General features: G+C 31.8%; 3 protein-coding genes across 4 annotated transcripts; 1 reads left to right on the top strand and 2 right to left on the bottom strand.

Annotated features, from left to right (window-relative positions):
* Positions 1 to 1,539: 1,539 nt before the first annotated feature.
* Positions 1,540 to 10,201, bottom strand: CycG (cyclin G). Of its 2 annotated transcripts, none has more exons than XM_018454979.1 (7): positions 10,010 to 10,201; positions 5,018 to 5,282; positions 4,379 to 4,795; positions 3,636 to 3,887; positions 3,186 to 3,394; positions 3,029 to 3,098; positions 1,540 to 2,920 (listed from the first exon to the last, which is right to left on the bottom strand). In XM_018454979.1, exons 2-6 carry the CDS (start codon positions 5,162 to 5,164, stop codon positions 3,053 to 3,055), a joined length of 1,071 nt encoding a protein of 356 aa, XP_018310481.1. In that variant the 5' UTR covers positions 5,165 to 5,282; positions 10,010 to 10,201; the 3' UTR covers positions 1,540 to 2,920; positions 3,029 to 3,052. The 2 variants fall into 2 exon arrangements, with proteins under 2 accessions (XP_018310481.1, XP_018310482.1); XM_018454980.1 differs by lacking the exon at positions 10,010 to 10,201 and adding an exon at positions 7,754 to 7,808.
* A 970-nt stretch (positions 10,202 to 11,171) lies between these two features.
* On the top strand, positions 11,172 to 12,060 carry l(3)neo43 (cytochrome c oxidase assembly protein COX16 homolog l(3)neo43). The gene is made up of 3 exons (XM_018454992.1): positions 11,172 to 11,340; positions 11,567 to 11,684; positions 11,870 to 12,060. The coding sequence occupies exons 1-3, from the start codon at positions 11,249 to 11,251 to the stop codon at positions 11,945 to 11,947; spliced, it is 288 nt and encodes a 95-aa protein (XP_018310494.1). The 5' UTR covers positions 11,172 to 11,248; the 3' UTR covers positions 11,948 to 12,060.
* Positions 12,061 to 12,482: 422 nt separating this feature from the next.
* Positions 12,483 to 16,184, bottom strand: tos (Exonuclease tos). The gene is given in 9 exon segments (XM_018454950.1): positions 12,483 to 12,667; positions 12,795 to 12,895; positions 12,977 to 14,194; positions 14,313 to 14,398; positions 14,401 to 14,593; positions 14,750 to 14,965; positions 15,348 to 15,609; positions 15,764 to 15,883; positions 15,968 to 16,184. Coding segments are annotated over 9 exon segments (2,376 nt in total). The 5' UTR covers positions 16,129 to 16,184; the 3' UTR covers positions 12,483 to 12,648.
* Between the last annotated feature and the right edge of the window lie 325 nt (positions 16,185 to 16,509).

The following is a 16,509-nucleotide window of genomic DNA, read 5'->3' as shown; positions in this document are numbered from 1 at the left end:
CGTACCTGCTGATTAAAAACAACATATTAATTAACAATTGTTAAAGTATATGTAGGGTATAATATTGACAAATAAAAATTTGTGCTCTTTTGATAACATTATTTGGATGTAATAAATAACAATATACACGATACTTCAAAACGATATCTATCGATGGTGCGTGATGTGGTTTTGTTAGAAAATAAAAAAAGCTTTGTGGAATAAAATTTGTATGATGTATTGATGCCACAATGCAAGAGAATGTATTTTCACAGATCATAAATGAAAGTACGGTACGACTTATGACTAGCGTAAACTGGCTAAGATTTACAAATTTATTTGAACTATTTATCAATTGTTTCTTTTTTTTTCTTTTTCTTCAGTTATTACAAATGCAATGAATGCAAACTGGTTCCCGAATACGCAAATTGTGAGAAACTGTGAACTGCGAATAACGACTTATCGTTTAATGTTTTTGGTGTGCAGTGCAACAAATAGATGAGAAATATACATTAAAATATAAATCGTCTAAAAAAATTCAAATTCTTGCAAATAAAATTATAATCATATTTGCTCGCATTATGATGCATTGTTCACATGCTTTCGTTTATTTTTGAATTTTATATGATACTCATTTCTCACATTTCGATATAATAATCGCTTTTAATCTCTAATTGCCCTGGCGAAAAAGTTTTTCGAGTTAAAAGAATATCTACGAAAAATTAAGAATTTTTAAGATCTTGTCAATTTATATATGTAGTTTTTTTCTGTATTTTTTCTTAAAAATTTTTTTCTCGCTAGAATAATTGCAAACGTAGAACGCACGCAGTCGCAGTCTATATTTCGTTATATTACGCGATCAATTAAGGTTTGAAAGACAGACAAATCAGACTTAGAATATTTCTTCACATCTTTTCCTTGACACTCTCATTTTTAGAACTATCTTATCACGATATAAATCAGGTAATGATATAAATCACGTAAAGCTAACCGATATCAATAAAAAGCTATTATTACTGCAAGAGAATCTAATATACGGGATAATTTAATACGAATAGGAAGTGATCTCGAACATTTCTGAAAAAAAGGCAAAAAAGATACAATGTCGTATTATTTTTGGTATTTATCATACTAAAAAATCATGTCTCTTCTTCTATATTGCATAGCGAAATTTTTTCCCAACGTTCTAGGTTACCCATTAATGCATTTAGAAATATTGAATGAATTTATTCTACAAAATTCGTATATTTCTCGTTATTGATTCATTATTTATCTACATACGTACGTACACGTCAAAAATTCATTTAAAGTGCAAATTTGTGTTACATTTTATCAATTCTTCCGTTTTCTCAATGCAAACATACTATAAAGAAAAGATTTCGAGACAATAAAATTCAAGGTTGGTAAAAATAATGTTTCAAACATGTTTTAAATTGTTTAAAACATTCTTAATCGAAGTTTTTCACATGTTTTAAACATGTATTTTTTATAACAATTTTTTTATAAACTGTTTAAAGCATCTATGAAGCATTAAAAACAAGTTTTAAAAAAAATTGTTCTTAAAAAAAAAAAACATTATCTTTTGCCAATCCTGATAAAATCCAAAGAAACATTTTTTTCTTTATCAAATTTAGCAAACACAGGTTTCAGCAAGTTCACCTCTTATTTGTATCGGCCAACTTATCTTTATCCTTCTTTCTTTCCCTTTAATAATAATTTTACGATATACGAAATTCCCAACACTTTCGTAGCTCTTATATTACTCTTTCTTTTATATCTTTTTGTTCGTTTTTAACACATTTTGTAAATATACAGATTTACACGCTTTTACCGATGTTGTTTTACTAATTAGATAATCACTATAAACGACATTGTATATCACATTAATTTTCAATATTTCGTAAAGACGTACTTCGTTTCTGTTCCTCCTTTTCCCCATGCTTTTAACAGCACTTTAATTCCAGCTATCTTGTTATTGGAACACAGAAAGTCTCAAATACGTGTTTTCTTTATAAAATATTTGCATAAATATCCCAAAATATGTACTTACGTGTAATGCAATGAGAAAGTGAGCAGAAATTAACATATAGTGCGATAAAAATGATTCACATATTGACAAAACATACAGAACTATAAAACTAGAACTGGATATGTATATAAATTCACACCAAAATATTATTTAAGCATTAAGGTGCATTTTTACGAGCCGCTCGAATTGGCCGTTTCAATGATAAAAAAAGATCACATACTGAAAAAAGGCAAGAATCGCCGAATTTGACATTTGAGCGACAGATTTGACGCTCTTTTACCTGGATCAGCAACAAAGAATAAATTAGGTTATATATATCGTGGTATTCGTAGTCAACGTTGGTCAACACGGTCGACATGGTGCAATAGCACTGTTATTTTAGCCGCTGAAATAAGAGCGACAGATCTGTCGCTCTAATTGTTTTAGTAGCACGTGAAACTATACCTTTAAAATCCAGCTCAGATCGATAAGACCTTTCCGTTATTTATTGGCTGAGGTTTATAATCAATTCTTATATTTAAGACTGTCTTCAATACATCATGAATCAATCAGTCTCATTAGCATCTTTTTTAATCTTAAGACGTTACTTAAGATTAAAATAAGAACCGATTATGAATATCAGCCATTGTATTCACTTTGTCTTATGACACGTTGTTTATACATAATTATATCTTATATTTACATAGTGAAAGACGACGACTTATATCTTGCCAGTATGACATCTGAGTAGATGACATAAACAAAGTATCTATGGAAAATCATTGCAATGCGTGAATCGACATTTGTACTTTCGAGTAAAATTTTGATCTTCGTACTGGAAAAAATGATAATCTTGCGCTTTTACTTGACGTGTATCAGATATCTAATATATCAAAAACGTGATATATCAGAAGGAAATCCCAGTACCGTACTCTGAAATAAAGTAAAAAATAAACATGTAACAAGAATTCGTTTCAAAAATTTGTAATAATTTATAAGGATATCTTCAACAGTAGAGAATTGAACAGAAATCAATCGTACCTCAGAAAAAAAAATGATGTCACTTTAACGTCTCTTATTGCCATGGCGTCGGGCGTATTTACGAGTTTTTCTACAAAAGAAAGATTCATGCAATTCTATGCTCCAATAATATGTGACATTTTTTAATTGTGACTCAGAGAGAAATGGCGACAGATACCTGATTCTGCTTGGAGACGGAATCGGCGCATGTTCCGCGATGGCGGGTAGTACAGATCTGAAATTATCCGTTGGACGTAAAATACCCGCAGTGCGAGATGAAAGTTTCCAGATTAGCTTCTGTCTATGAGGTGTTTGCTCCTGGGCGTTATACTTGCTCAGTACAGTGCCCACCATCCCATGAGTGGAGCGGAAACTCTCCTCTGAAATCTAAAACGCGATAAAAATATAAGTTTTAAGAATCGACAAATAAATTACGCGAGCCGAGTTATCCTGTAATTTTCATTCTACTTTAATTTATTCTTTGTTTTAATCTTGCTTCGCGAAAATTTTCATTTATTTGAAGAATTTTTATTTCACTGTCAACAAAAATATTTTTTTCCGTTCTTTCGATATTTATGCTTTATTTAGACTAAATAATACTTAAAAAGCGAAGTAATGAAATATTTACATTGCATTTCTCTCGGAGCTCCACAGCAAACTGCATGAGTTCGTCTTTTAGCATTTGATAGGATGTAATGATGGATGTGTTGTGTGAGGATGGGTCGTCGGCAGACGCGGTGGCGTCTGCATTTGCATTCAGTCGATTAACAGCAGCATCCAAATAAGTGCAGAGTAATACCAGAGCTACCTCGGAGGGCCTGAGACTCGCGCAACTACCATCGCAACCCACCATTTCCAATCTGAGGATCAATTCAGATTCCTGAAACAGTACGAATGATAGTAGTTTCTAGCTCGTAGTTTCATCATAAATTTCATGTTAATAAAAATGAATCAGGAGACACAGTAGTGTCTCGTTAATATAATAATAAGATTTTAACGTGCGACGACTTAACAAACATTTCGAATTTCATTAGCGCTGCATTTTTTATATCGAGGAGAATGATCTCTTTTTTTTTATTATCTACGTAGCGATCGTAGCCTAGAGAGTTACATGGCTGTTCTCTATGCCACAGATCCGAATTCAAATCCTCCCAGAACATACGTACATCAGATTTTATTTTATCATTTCTCGGAAGACAAATCATCGAAAATATCTTTGCCATAACAACCTCCTCTAATAGTCCAAATCTGTTTAGAACCAGCAAAAACTGTAGGTCCCATATGATATATGCAGAAGAGATCACCACGTCTGCGATAAGAGACGATGGACTCTAAGAGATTATCCTATAAATAAATTAGGAAATAGCTCACCTTGACGATACTGGTATATACGTCGCCGAGATGTATTTGCTTCGCTACCGCATGAAACATTTTGTTGAACAGCTGTAGAAAAGTCAGAGCGGTAGTGGGTTCAGTGCCGGGTGCCCATTCCAATTTGTTTCGTATCACCTCCGACATGCGCCTCAAGTCATCAGCCGTGCATCTGCACTGCGAGATCGAGATTAGGTGCTCGGCATCTATGGGCTGCATTCGTTGGATGGCAGCAATGTAAAAGGCTGACACGCTGATGCAGGCCATGTGCTTCTGCCTTGCCTTCATTTTAGTCAGGAATCGGTCTATCAGATTTATCGCAATGAAAAATACATCTGAAGACAAATCGTACATCACTTTTAGGCATCTTAGTACATGAGCAGATCTGTCTCGAGCACCAATCGTTATCTCATCGTCCTGAACAAACAGACAATTGTTCGGTAATTATATAAACAATTGCTACTATTAATCTTTATTAATCTGTAATATATGTTAAATCTTAAAATTTGAAGATACTATATTAAAATCTTGCTATATTAAAATATATTAAAATATAGAAAGCTCATCATAATCGATAGTTTCATTGATGCTGCTTATAAAGTTTTAACCGTTTCCTCTGCACAACACGGATGTTCTCACCTGTGTTGTTATAGGTAATTGACGGAGGTCCGGTTGAAATTTGACTTCCTGGACGAGGTCTAGAACCAGGTCTTCTTGAAGTTTTTCGAGCGGAGGGATGGCATCCGGTACAGGCAAGCCCGTGTCCATTCCTGCAGTGTGCGACATCGCAACAGCTAACTACAACAATCCGACTACGACTACCCGGCAACCAGGTTTGACGGGTGTAGTGTGGCTGATGAGAAGAACCACACAACAAGAATGGCGCAGCTGGCCAGCCTTGTATCTGTAAACAGAGTAATAAGAGTATAAACAGAGAGTTCGAGATAAACTTTTCGTGTCCATACATAATATCATCAACGAGAAAAAAAAATGAAGGTGGAATATCCCAAAATTCACGAACTTTGAACAATAGATATAGTTCGATTTAGATTAAATTTTTTCTAAATAAAAAAAAAACATTTTATACATCGAAAGGTGAAGTTACTACAGAGAAATTGTTAATATTACCAACATTCTAATTATAATAAATTTTTAGTTAGATAAATTAAATTTTTAGATAGATAACATACAGTAGAACTTCGTTTATTTGTACCCTATTTGCACAAACAAGTTTATACTCCGGTGCTATAGTTTGGATAATAAGAGCTCGACGTGTTGGACTTCAGTTTTTTAAAGTCAGCTGTTATTATCAGAACTAATAAGTACTCGGTTATCAAGATTGTTTTGTCCCTCGATAAGTTCGAATAAACAGAACTCTACTACGTTATAAAATTATTTTATTAATTTTCACTTGCATTTCTCGAATTTGTTAATAGGAGTTGAACTTAACGCGTCGCAAGGTTTTCTTTTCATTGTTAAAATATTTCTCCAGCGATATGCAATTGATATTCGTCAAAGTAGATCAAGTTGATCTTATGTAAATGTCTCATATGTATGCGCCTTCAATGCTGAAATAATTTTGCATCGTACGTGAATAAACGCATGATTATTCAAGGTCGACCGAATCATTTTCTCTTTTAACACGACTGCTCATTACGATATAAACAAAATGCGTTACCTTTATGCGACTCGGTTGAAAAGAGAGAGTCTCAAGGATGCAACATACTGATAAAGCACTTGAATTCTCTCTCTCTCTCTCTCTCTCTCTCTTTCTTTCTATCTTCCTTTTTTTCTTTAATCACCTTCGAGGTGAGAACGGAATGTTATTGGATGTATGAAGCAACAAAGTATGTATCGTAGAATTATTCGAAATGGAAATGAAATTTCAATAAAAATTGTTCAATTATTCTCTAGATTTCTATTGTGTTTTCTAAGGCAAACAGAATAACTCCAATTGGAATCCATTCTGAACAGCTCCATATACGTGAAAAATAATGAAGAAAAGGAAATGGAAGACTGTCAACATCGTGGCTAGATAGTTAGGTGTCTTTGATAAATGAAACAATGACGTTTCGTAAACAGCCTCTTCAGATAGAGATAAAGTTATGTTTATATATTCGTAAACATGCCACCTTTCAAATCTGTCATTACTGAAATACCACAATGTCAATGTCAAGTGCGCGAGAAATATAAGAGAAATCCGACTTAATATGATTTATGATAGATATTATCAGCGTTGAAAGTTAAAGGCGAGTCACTTCCAAATTAAGCAAAGGCAAGCCGTTGTAAATCGGCACGATCTGACGTCACAGGGAAGATAAGTATTCTCTATCGAAGGAGTTGCGTATTTTGGTCAAAGTCTTGCGTAGTTTTCGAACCAGTATGGTCGATTGACGCATCGACTCTCGATTGCAAATTCATCGAAAAATAATGAGACGATTATACAGGGTGTCTGATAATTAATAATAAAATTTTAGAATTTTTTAATACCGTATTTTCTCATCATGTTGATAAAAATACGAAAATGCAACTAAAAAGTTGATAAAAAATTCTGAAAAAATTCTTAGAGCTCTATGAGAAGAAAATAAACAATTTTTGTCTCCTACTGTTTTTCTGTAAAGTTGATAGTATTTGAGTAAAAAATTATTGAAAACCATTATTTAGCGATTTTTAGTAATTAATATCTTGTTAATTATTGCGAAAATTGTAAAATGATAGAGGACTTTTCTTCTCAGTTTAATCCATTCTATCTCTGTGCAAGAGTATTGTCATTAATTATCAGACACCCGGTATGTGTTTTCGACACATTCACGAGAGATAAGAATAAAATACAAGAATAAGCAGGTAAACAAGAGCGTTGAAATGTTGAAAACAAACTTGTAAACTACCTGTCTAATACCACGATATTCATATGACTTCACGATGCCCGATAAAAAAAAGACAAGCTAAAAATTTTGCCGGTTAAATCAATCTCCGATTAAATTTGATTGCTTATGGCAATTTCTACCAATGCAGATTAACTTTGGTCCCAGTTTAATTCACTTTCTATCCTTTATAAGAATTAGAAAAAAATAAAGACACATGAATAGAAAACACTATATTTGATCAAGGCGATTCTTCGTTTATAATATTTTTCTTGTGAATTTATATGATTTCCAGTTTAAATATTAAAAAAAGAGTAAATTAAACCGAGTTTGATCCAAGTTTAAGTGATGAAAAAGGGTTAATGCCTGTTACTACCAATGTAGATCAACTTTAATCTTAGTTTAACTTATTTTTTGTCTTTTTCCAGATCTAAGAATTAGAAAAGGATAAAGAATAAGTTAAACCGAGATTAAAGTTAGTCTACATTGATAGAAATGGACGTTAGACTACCTGTCGTTTAGTTCCACACGTGGTTTACTTAGAGAAGACTTCTCTATCGTTCGGAGCAAACAGATCATTCGTAAAATATGTAGTAGGTTGGGGACTGGTGATTCGGATAACAGAAGAGGGGGAAAAAGAGAAAGACAGAACGCACTGTTTAAAGCTCGTATTCTTCTCTGGCCAATGAAACGGCCGTCCAGAGCTGACATGATGACGAAAGAAAGGTACCGTGTTACGTAGAAATTTCGCAGCTCTGTAAAGAAATTTTTTTTAATATTGAATAAATATGTGCGATTATATAATGTCTATTGTGTTATCAAAAATCGTTTGATACTAAATTAAAAAATTATTTAAAAATTAAAAAATAACTAAAAATTCAAATTAGCTAAATATTCTCGGAATAATTTAATCTCTATCGATGTATATTGTATGCTGTGTTAACATAATTTATGTAGTATTCATCGAATAATCGAGATAAAGTATTTTTGCGTCATTATGAGGTTAAACGTTACGTCATCGTTGTATGTATTACCAGAGTTCAACGCACTCCACAGATCGAAGTAAATGTTTATCGATTTTTCGGATGTTACGTGTTAAAAGATGCACCTATATATGTATATAAATTCTGCGATGGCCAAGTATTGACAGCAAATACTGCGAATTATACGTGAGTAAATTATATAAAAAATTATACATATAAAAATGATATAAATAATAAATATAGAATCATTAAACTTAAATAAAAAATAGAATAATTTATGTGATGTGTGAATATAGCACAGAAATATTTGAGAAAGTTTTATACAATAATAAAAAAACGCGTAACTAAATGTTTTTAATTTAACGTAACTAAGTTAACGTAACTAAGTTTTTTAAATTTAACTTAATCAGATTTTAGGATCAAAGGATCCTTTGCCATTTCCAAACATTTGAGATATTTAATTATAATCGGTGAACTATTTTTCGAATTTATACAAATTTCTAGAAATGATAGAATTAATAAAAAAATTAAATGTGTTCTATATTAAATCAATTGATAAAAAATAAAATAAACCAAGGATGAAATAACCGATTTCTGTTCGTCTGTGTTCGACTTATGTATGTTCGTCGTTTCACCCAATGTAACATTGCAGATTTAAGAGGGGAGGGAGCTATGGAGGCCATGGCCCCCTTGGAGTCTCCTTTTTTAAAAATATTTTTAGCGAAACGTTATATAACGTTTTTTATATTTCTCAAATTCTTAATCACAATTTTGATATTCCAAAAATAATTTTTAATTTAAGAAACTAGATGTAAAAAAAGATTTCATTACATTATTTTTTTTTTTCGTATCAATATAATTTTAAATAAAACGTTTTATGAATTATAAATTGAAATAATACTTTTTCAATGTAAATTTAAATAATAATTCAATATTCTATCTTTTCATATTTGACCTTAAAAAATACAATGCATTGCACATTAACTTAAATTCTTCAATTTACCCTTTATCTTTTTTTAGTTCTAAGAATTTGAATATTCTTTAAATTAATCGTAAGATTAAATAAGATTTAATCTGTATTGATAGAAACGGACATTAGAAAACAAAGGATTAAGTCGCTCGGTTCAAAAGAATTACAAATTTCACTTCCTCCTTATTTCCTTTTTTTTTTTATTATGATATTAAGTTATTAGAATACTAACGTTTATTTTCATTGCTATTTTGTTGTCACTCTGACTCCATTCAGGGCACGTATTATGGAATTATTCAGAATGCATTCCGAATAATTTTATAATACGTGCCTAGGAATAAACGAAAGAAACGACAATACTCGTAACGGAGTTCATAATAGAGTACAATGACCCGCGCATCACTTTCTTCGCAAATCGGAAGCTTAATCGATAGAACAGTAGAGGAACTTCGTTCAAAACAATCTCTCAAGTTTCTTCGATCCGAGAATCAAATGACGCCCGTCAGTCCCGTTGCTATCAACAAACAGAATATATCTAGATCTAAACGGAACGGTCTTTCTACTTCACGCACGACACAAAGAATCGACGTATAAACGACTGGCTCGAATGGCTCGATTTAAACCGGGAGTAGAAAATAATCGAAAAATCTATTCTTTTGGCTGGATTTATCGTCTTGAAAATCCAGAAAGGAACGAAAACGATCAACTGACAAATCCACTGAAATTTCAAGAAATCTACCTTTTTCCCCTCCATTATTCTTCGTCTCGACAAAGCTATAAACGAAATGTAGTCAGATTAGTGGCGAATACTTACCCGGATGCGTCCGAAACGCCTTTACGTCAGCGAATCACCCAATTTTGGCCAGAGTTTTACTTCTCAGTCCAGAAATGTAAACAGAAACAGAACCTGATACTACGACGACTGACGGTTGGTCCGTTGGTCGTACAATAATAGCGATGGCCAGATGGCCTCCCTCCCCCACCATCCCCCTCAAGTTCCGTAAATGTAACGGCTGATTCAGCTGATCATCGTGCGCCAGCGCGCCAATCACTATTGTCGGTGAAGAATGAAATTGGCAGCATTGATTAAAGGTGCCTTTTCATATTGACGCTCGACGCTCATTTATAGGCTGCGTTCGTTTTGGCGCTAAAGCGCTTGTAAGGCCGGAATCAGACTAGGCATTAAAGATTAGCTGCGTTCAGCAGAACGTTTGTTTTACAACTGTTGGAAGTTTCCTTCGCGCTAATTGGATCATACTTTTAGATCTAGAAGAATGGTCCTATCTCAGCAGACAATCATAAAACGGTTGCAAAACTGTTGAGTCTGCTGAACGCAGCCATTGAGATTGAAGATTGAAAGATTGAAATTTAACCAATCGAAACGAAAGGAGCTAAAATTTCTTTGTCCTTATTGGTCAAATTTCAATTTTTAATCTTCAACCTCAATCTTCAATGCCTAATCTGATTCCGGCCTTATGCGGGGTCTACAATAGAAGTCGCAGCGATCTTAAGTCATAGAAAATTGACCAATCATAGTCAATTATTCTTCTCATATTCGATTGTGATTGGTTAATTTTCTTGGAATTCTAGAGTTAACCGTGAGTTGTGGAACTGGACCTAAATAGTAATTTTTGTATAACAAATACTTTTTCTTTTTCACAGATTCGAAAATCCTTTTCCAGGATTAAAATATACACATTAATACGTGTTTGTGAGATGGAGTTTATGCCGAGAACGATAAAAAATTTTTCTTAAGATTTCAATTTCGAAATTTTTTGTCGTTTTTGGCGACATAAATTCCACCTCACAAACACGTATTAATGTGTATACTTTAATCCTGGAAAAGGATTTTTGAATCTGTGAAAGAGGAAAAAAGTATTTGTTGTACAAAAATTACGATTTAGTCGGTAATACAGACGGCTTTAGGATCCCCTTAACCTAACCTAATCCTAAATCCTAACCTCATTATTGCGGGAAACATGAAGAATGAGGTTTAAGTGAAGGTTATGTTCACCGTCGTACTTTTATGTGATGTCAAATAAAAAATAATGTAATGTCACGCTCTAGAATTTTGCAGTATGGTATACCGTTTTTGATCTTTGTTGTCGGTGGATCGTTTGGCCTCCGAGAATTTACGGAAATACGGTAATTGCCTTAGGAGATAAAGAAGTATCACCTGTGTTATGTCGGAAACAGACTACACATTGAAGATTGAGATTGAAGATTAAAATTTGATCAGTGAGGATAAAGAAATTTTAGCTCCTATTGTTTTGATTGGTTAAATTTCAATCTTTCAATCTTCAATCTCAATATTCAATGCATAGTTTGATTCCGACCTTAGACACATTTCCTTATCAAAATAAATCTTCAGTTACAGATATAAACGTACATCTCAATATGACATACACGACGAATTGGAAAAACAGGGATTTCAAATGAAACCACCAGAAGAAATTACTTTGGAGAAAGAATATGAAAAATTGGAGAAGGTATGCATGTTAGAACAGTGGAGTGGGCAAAGGTTGAAATAAGTTTTATAAGATTACAGGTCTGTTCTTTTTAGTTGAATTGCTTGCGCAGCTCATCTCTTTGTTTCTAAAAAAAAAGGTGCAATAAATTTAGCTAAAAAGAACAGGCCTTATTAAGTCTATACAATATAACTTTTTGTATTCAGATTGATCTTGACAACTGGGAGAATGTTAGAATATCACGACCATGGGACGAATCAGAAGATACAAAAAAAGGAGTATAAATAAAAATGTTTTCAACCTATGATTACTGTACAATTAATAGAAACATGGTATTAAATCATCAATCTTTAGCAACACTTGTAATATTATTTGGTAATTATATGAAGGCTTGTTATTAGATAATGTGCTAAGAAATAGAATTTTTTATAGTCTATTTTGGTGTAATTTTATTTAAGAAATTTATTAACAATAATTAACAAATTCTTTTTTATATTTATAATTAAATTGATATAACAATGTTTTTAAAGAATTTCCAAAGTTTATGATTACAAATAACTGTATATAAACATAATGTAATATATGAGAAAAGATCTTCACTTTATAAGTTATATAGAGAGCATTCTAAAGCATTCTTGGTATGTGATTGGAAAATTAAAATATTTAAGTTTATACTAATGCTTAATTATAATGTTTCATCGATAATTTATATATGTATATATGGCAGTGAAATAATATAGTAAGAATTTATGCTGTTTTGCAAGATTCATTTGTATATATAAATCAAATTCATTTTAAATGAACATTAATCACTTGTCTATATCAATATTCTTTTAAATGCATTGGTCATTACATTTTCTAACTACGTTTGAGTCTTAATTCTTTTGCAGAATACATTTGAGCATTTGTCAATACTTATCACACTAAAATATCAATAGCACATTCTGGTCAACAGTAAATTATGCAGATTTAATAGATTTTAAAATCAGTGTTTAAAAGATGACCTACGAAAAAAAATTTGATTACAAAAAATCTTTCAGTAATTACATCTAATACATACAATATACGTGCAAAATTATTTTACATAACACACAATGTCGTGCCCATTGCTTGGCACAATTTTTACTTTACCTTTTTTGGAATCCGTACATGTCTAATAAACTTTGTTGTCTAGGAACTGTTGGCGATTGTTTACTTTGACTTAATCCTTTCTTTTTTGTTACAACTCGTACCTAAGAAATATTTCATAAGTAATTAATTTCAATATTTCCTATTGATTGATCTAAAACTTGTTTATATATATCTGTATTTACCCGATTCGATGATCGTTTCTTCAATGTATCTCTTTTATGGAGGAAATTTTGAACATTTTTTGTATTTATCCATTCGAATGAATCATTTTGCGAACAATTCGCATTTTCATAATTGGTTATATCATTAATTTCCATATTAGAATTTGATGATACTAAATAATTATTCGTTACATAACTTCTATCAGTCATATGTATCATTGATGATACATCGTCTATCTTATCATTGAGGTTTGATTTTTCAGGAACATTTCTATAAATATTAGTTAAACAATCATTTTGGTTTGATAAAAGTGGATCATTAATATTTTCCGTTGAATTTGCATTTTGTACAGTGTCTGTTATAGATAATCTTTTTTCTAGTTGTTTCGGAGTTGCATCATATACATCCGTATCTAGAATTGTATTATAGTTTGTACTTATCCAACTGGTTTCATTGTCTTTATTCTCTGACTCAAGTACGTTGCACTCTTTATTATCTGATTTTGAGAAATATTTGCTTTCTATTACAGTATTTTCATCTATGAGAGTTCTTCTTATGCGCATTAAATTTTTTCCTCTTTTTCGATAATTCCCGTTGGATAAAATACTTGGTGAAGTCGAGAGATCAGACACTCGTTTAATAAATGGATTTCTTTGTTTAAGTAAATCTGGTGACGTGTTACTTGTTAAATTTAAATAATCTTCTGATTCTTTGTTAGTACTGTCGATTAACTTGGCATTTCGACTTGATTTATACATATCCAAAATGGCAAGATTGTGTAAATCATGATCCTCTGGATCGCTTTGAATGTTTGAACTATTATGGGAATTTAATGAGACGTATGCATTCTTTAGAGACTTTCTTTCTTTACCAAGCTCTTTTCCATTAATAAATGACGAATTCAATACAGAGAGAGGAGAAGAGTTTTGACATTTCGTTTTGTTAGTACTATCGATTAGCTTAACATCTCGACTTGATTTATACATATCCAAAATAGCAGGATTGTGTAAATCATGATCCTCTGGATCGCTTTGAACGTTTGAACTATTATGCGAATTTAATGAGACGTATGCATTCATTAGAGACTTTCTTTCTTTACCAACCTCTTTTCCATTAATAAATGACGAATTCAATACAGAGAGAGAAGAGTTTTGACATTTCGTTTTCAATTTATATTTACTTGACCAAATACTAGTTTGAATGATTGTTTGTCCCGCATCTCGCTTTCTTTTTCGCTCCTACAATGTGTAATCAAATTTAATGAATCTTTTGAATTTTTATTACTAGAGTACCATATTATTTCTAAAAATTATCTAATATATAGTTTTATAACAGTTAATTCTCTCAACTACTTACGATTTTATCTGGATTAAAATCATGAACCATTTTTAAAGTAGCTGGGTCGCAATTACCAAGGGCTAGTTGTAAAGCAAGATCTTCATCTCTTTCCCAGCATATTGCAATTGATCTTCAGTGATATTAGCTGGGGGTGGATTCAATCGTACTTGCTTCCTTTGCAATGGACAGAATACTAATTGATGTTTGAACGTTATATCGGCTAATATAAATGCGTCTCTGTATTCCTGTGGCACGACTAGTGATTTCATGTTGAGAACCGAACCTAAACGTGTCAATGCCTTAAAAGATATTGAGTCAGCATTACTTAAGACAGGCATACAACTTTCCCATTCATATTGTCATAGATTTCTTTTTACATTTACATGAAATTCTTGTTAGGTTTTTCTTACTGCTAAGCTATGGAAATGTTTACTGCTAATTTTGGTATAACTAACCTTATGTATATTTTGGTCTGTATTTTTCATAATAAATTTTCGTGCTTTTCCCAAGCCAATACCAGGAAGAGAAGAAAGATAGTCGCAACCAGACAAAATACAGATATGGCGGAACTTATCCATCTCAAATTGTTCAGATTTTACATCCATTGCTAAATATAATTGGTCTTGCGCGATCAAAACCCCATTTCCAACAAGATCCATTTTAAAAAATATCTGTAATAAAAAGAAACAAAAAAATACCTTGATAAATGAAAAAGTAAGATCATATTTGGAACGTTTATCTAATAGCTGGTATTTATGACTTTTAAGACTTTCTAGAAAATTGATGTATAACAAAAAATATTAGGTGCTTTCCATTTGGCGACACAAGTAAATACAAACATTACTTTATTTTTCCTGGCAATGAGTAACAATGACATTTGTGTCAACTTGTGTCACCAAATAGAAAGCATCCATTATAAACAGGAAATAAATCCTTTCCTTGGAAACACATTTATATTGTTTTTCAGTACTACATTATATATTAAAAAAGTAACAGAAAATAAAATTTAAACGTAGAATTAGGCTATAATATAAGAGAATACAATATACTAACTTTTTTACATCCAAACAGTATTAAGTCACTATCTTCTGTGATAATAACATCAGCTATACCACTAATATTTAAATATGCCAATTGTGCATCAGCTTCATAAGGAGCTATAATACAATCGATATTTTCATTCTGACATTGTTTAATTAATTCTAATGCTATCTCATGAGTGATATCTATAGCTCGTTTCAACAAATTTGTTCCTTCTGTAACTTGACCCATTTGTATCAAATCAGTTGCTTTACGACGATTCAATTGTCTGGCTCTATAAAATAATACAGTTGTACAAGTTATTTATTCATCCAATTCAGAATATACAGTGAGCTTAAGTTTCATTGAACTTAAAGCAATTTTTAAATAGAGTAAAGCTTGGTTTTTTAACTTTATAATATTTAAATAATTTGTTTCTTTGTACGTACTTTCGTCTCTTGATTTCTGTCTGCTCTTTAGCAGGCAACCGTTGGCCGTCAAACACCAGGATGGGTTTTATCTTGTATTTCAAAAGCATGTTTATATATTTCATACAATACACAACGTACCTATGATAGAATAGAAAAATTATTAAACATCCATTAATGTAAAAGAGAATATCAATGAGAATAATAAATGTGATCCATGCTTACGCATTCGTCGTTTCTCCCATCATTAATTTCTCAGCACAAGAAAATGCACCTTTGTGTAACCAACAATAAGAATCAATTGCAACAGTCCCACCAGAAAACTCTTTGATATTTGTCTTTCTAGAAGACTTTTCTAGGAACGGTAGCAACCCGGTGATACCCATATTTATACAAATTAATCTCTGTCACAGTCAAAACAATTAAATTGTATTAAACAACAAATCTATTAAAATACATTCCTTACATCAAAACTACATTGCCGCCAGATTCGCTGACATTGCGCATGTCGTTAATTATAATTATTATAAACATACCAACGTTGAAACTCTAGATTCCTTTTTTCGTTCTAGGGAATTTTGAAAAACTCATTTCGGTTACCTATACTTTCGCGAAAAGGGCAGCCAACGTAAATCTGAACGACAGTTTTTCTATGAAACCGCGGGAAAGAATTGTACTTGTTTCCATCAAATGTAGATTAATTTCGATTTAATTTACTTTTTATCTTTTTCCAGTTCTTAGAATTACAAAAAAATGGAGAGTAAGTT

The sequence above is a fragment of the Mycetomoellerius zeteki genome, unplaced genomic scaffold (assembly GCF_001594055.1).
Source record: "Mycetomoellerius zeteki isolate Tzet28-1 unplaced genomic scaffold, Tzet1.0 scaffold47, whole genome shotgun sequence".
Classification (NCBI taxonomy): Eukaryota; Metazoa; Arthropoda; class Insecta; order Hymenoptera; family Formicidae; genus Mycetomoellerius; species Mycetomoellerius zeteki.
This window is presented reverse-complemented; position numbering and strand designations above follow the sequence as displayed.

Excerpts from the sequence above, each read along its gene's own strand:
- CycG (XM_018454979.1), bottom strand. The coding sequence starts at position 5,164 with ATGTCGCACACTGCAGGAATGGACACGGGCTTGCCTGTACCGGATGCC. Across the intron at positions 3,395-3,635 it reads AGCTCCGAGAGAAATGCAAT|ATTTCAGAGGAGAGTTTCCG; the intron begins GTAAATATTTCA and ends ATCGCGTTTTAG. Across the intron at positions 3,099-3,185 it reads CCGTCTCCAAGCAGAATCAG|AAAAACTCGTAAATACGCCC; the intron begins GTATCTGTCGCC and ends TTTCTTTTGTAG.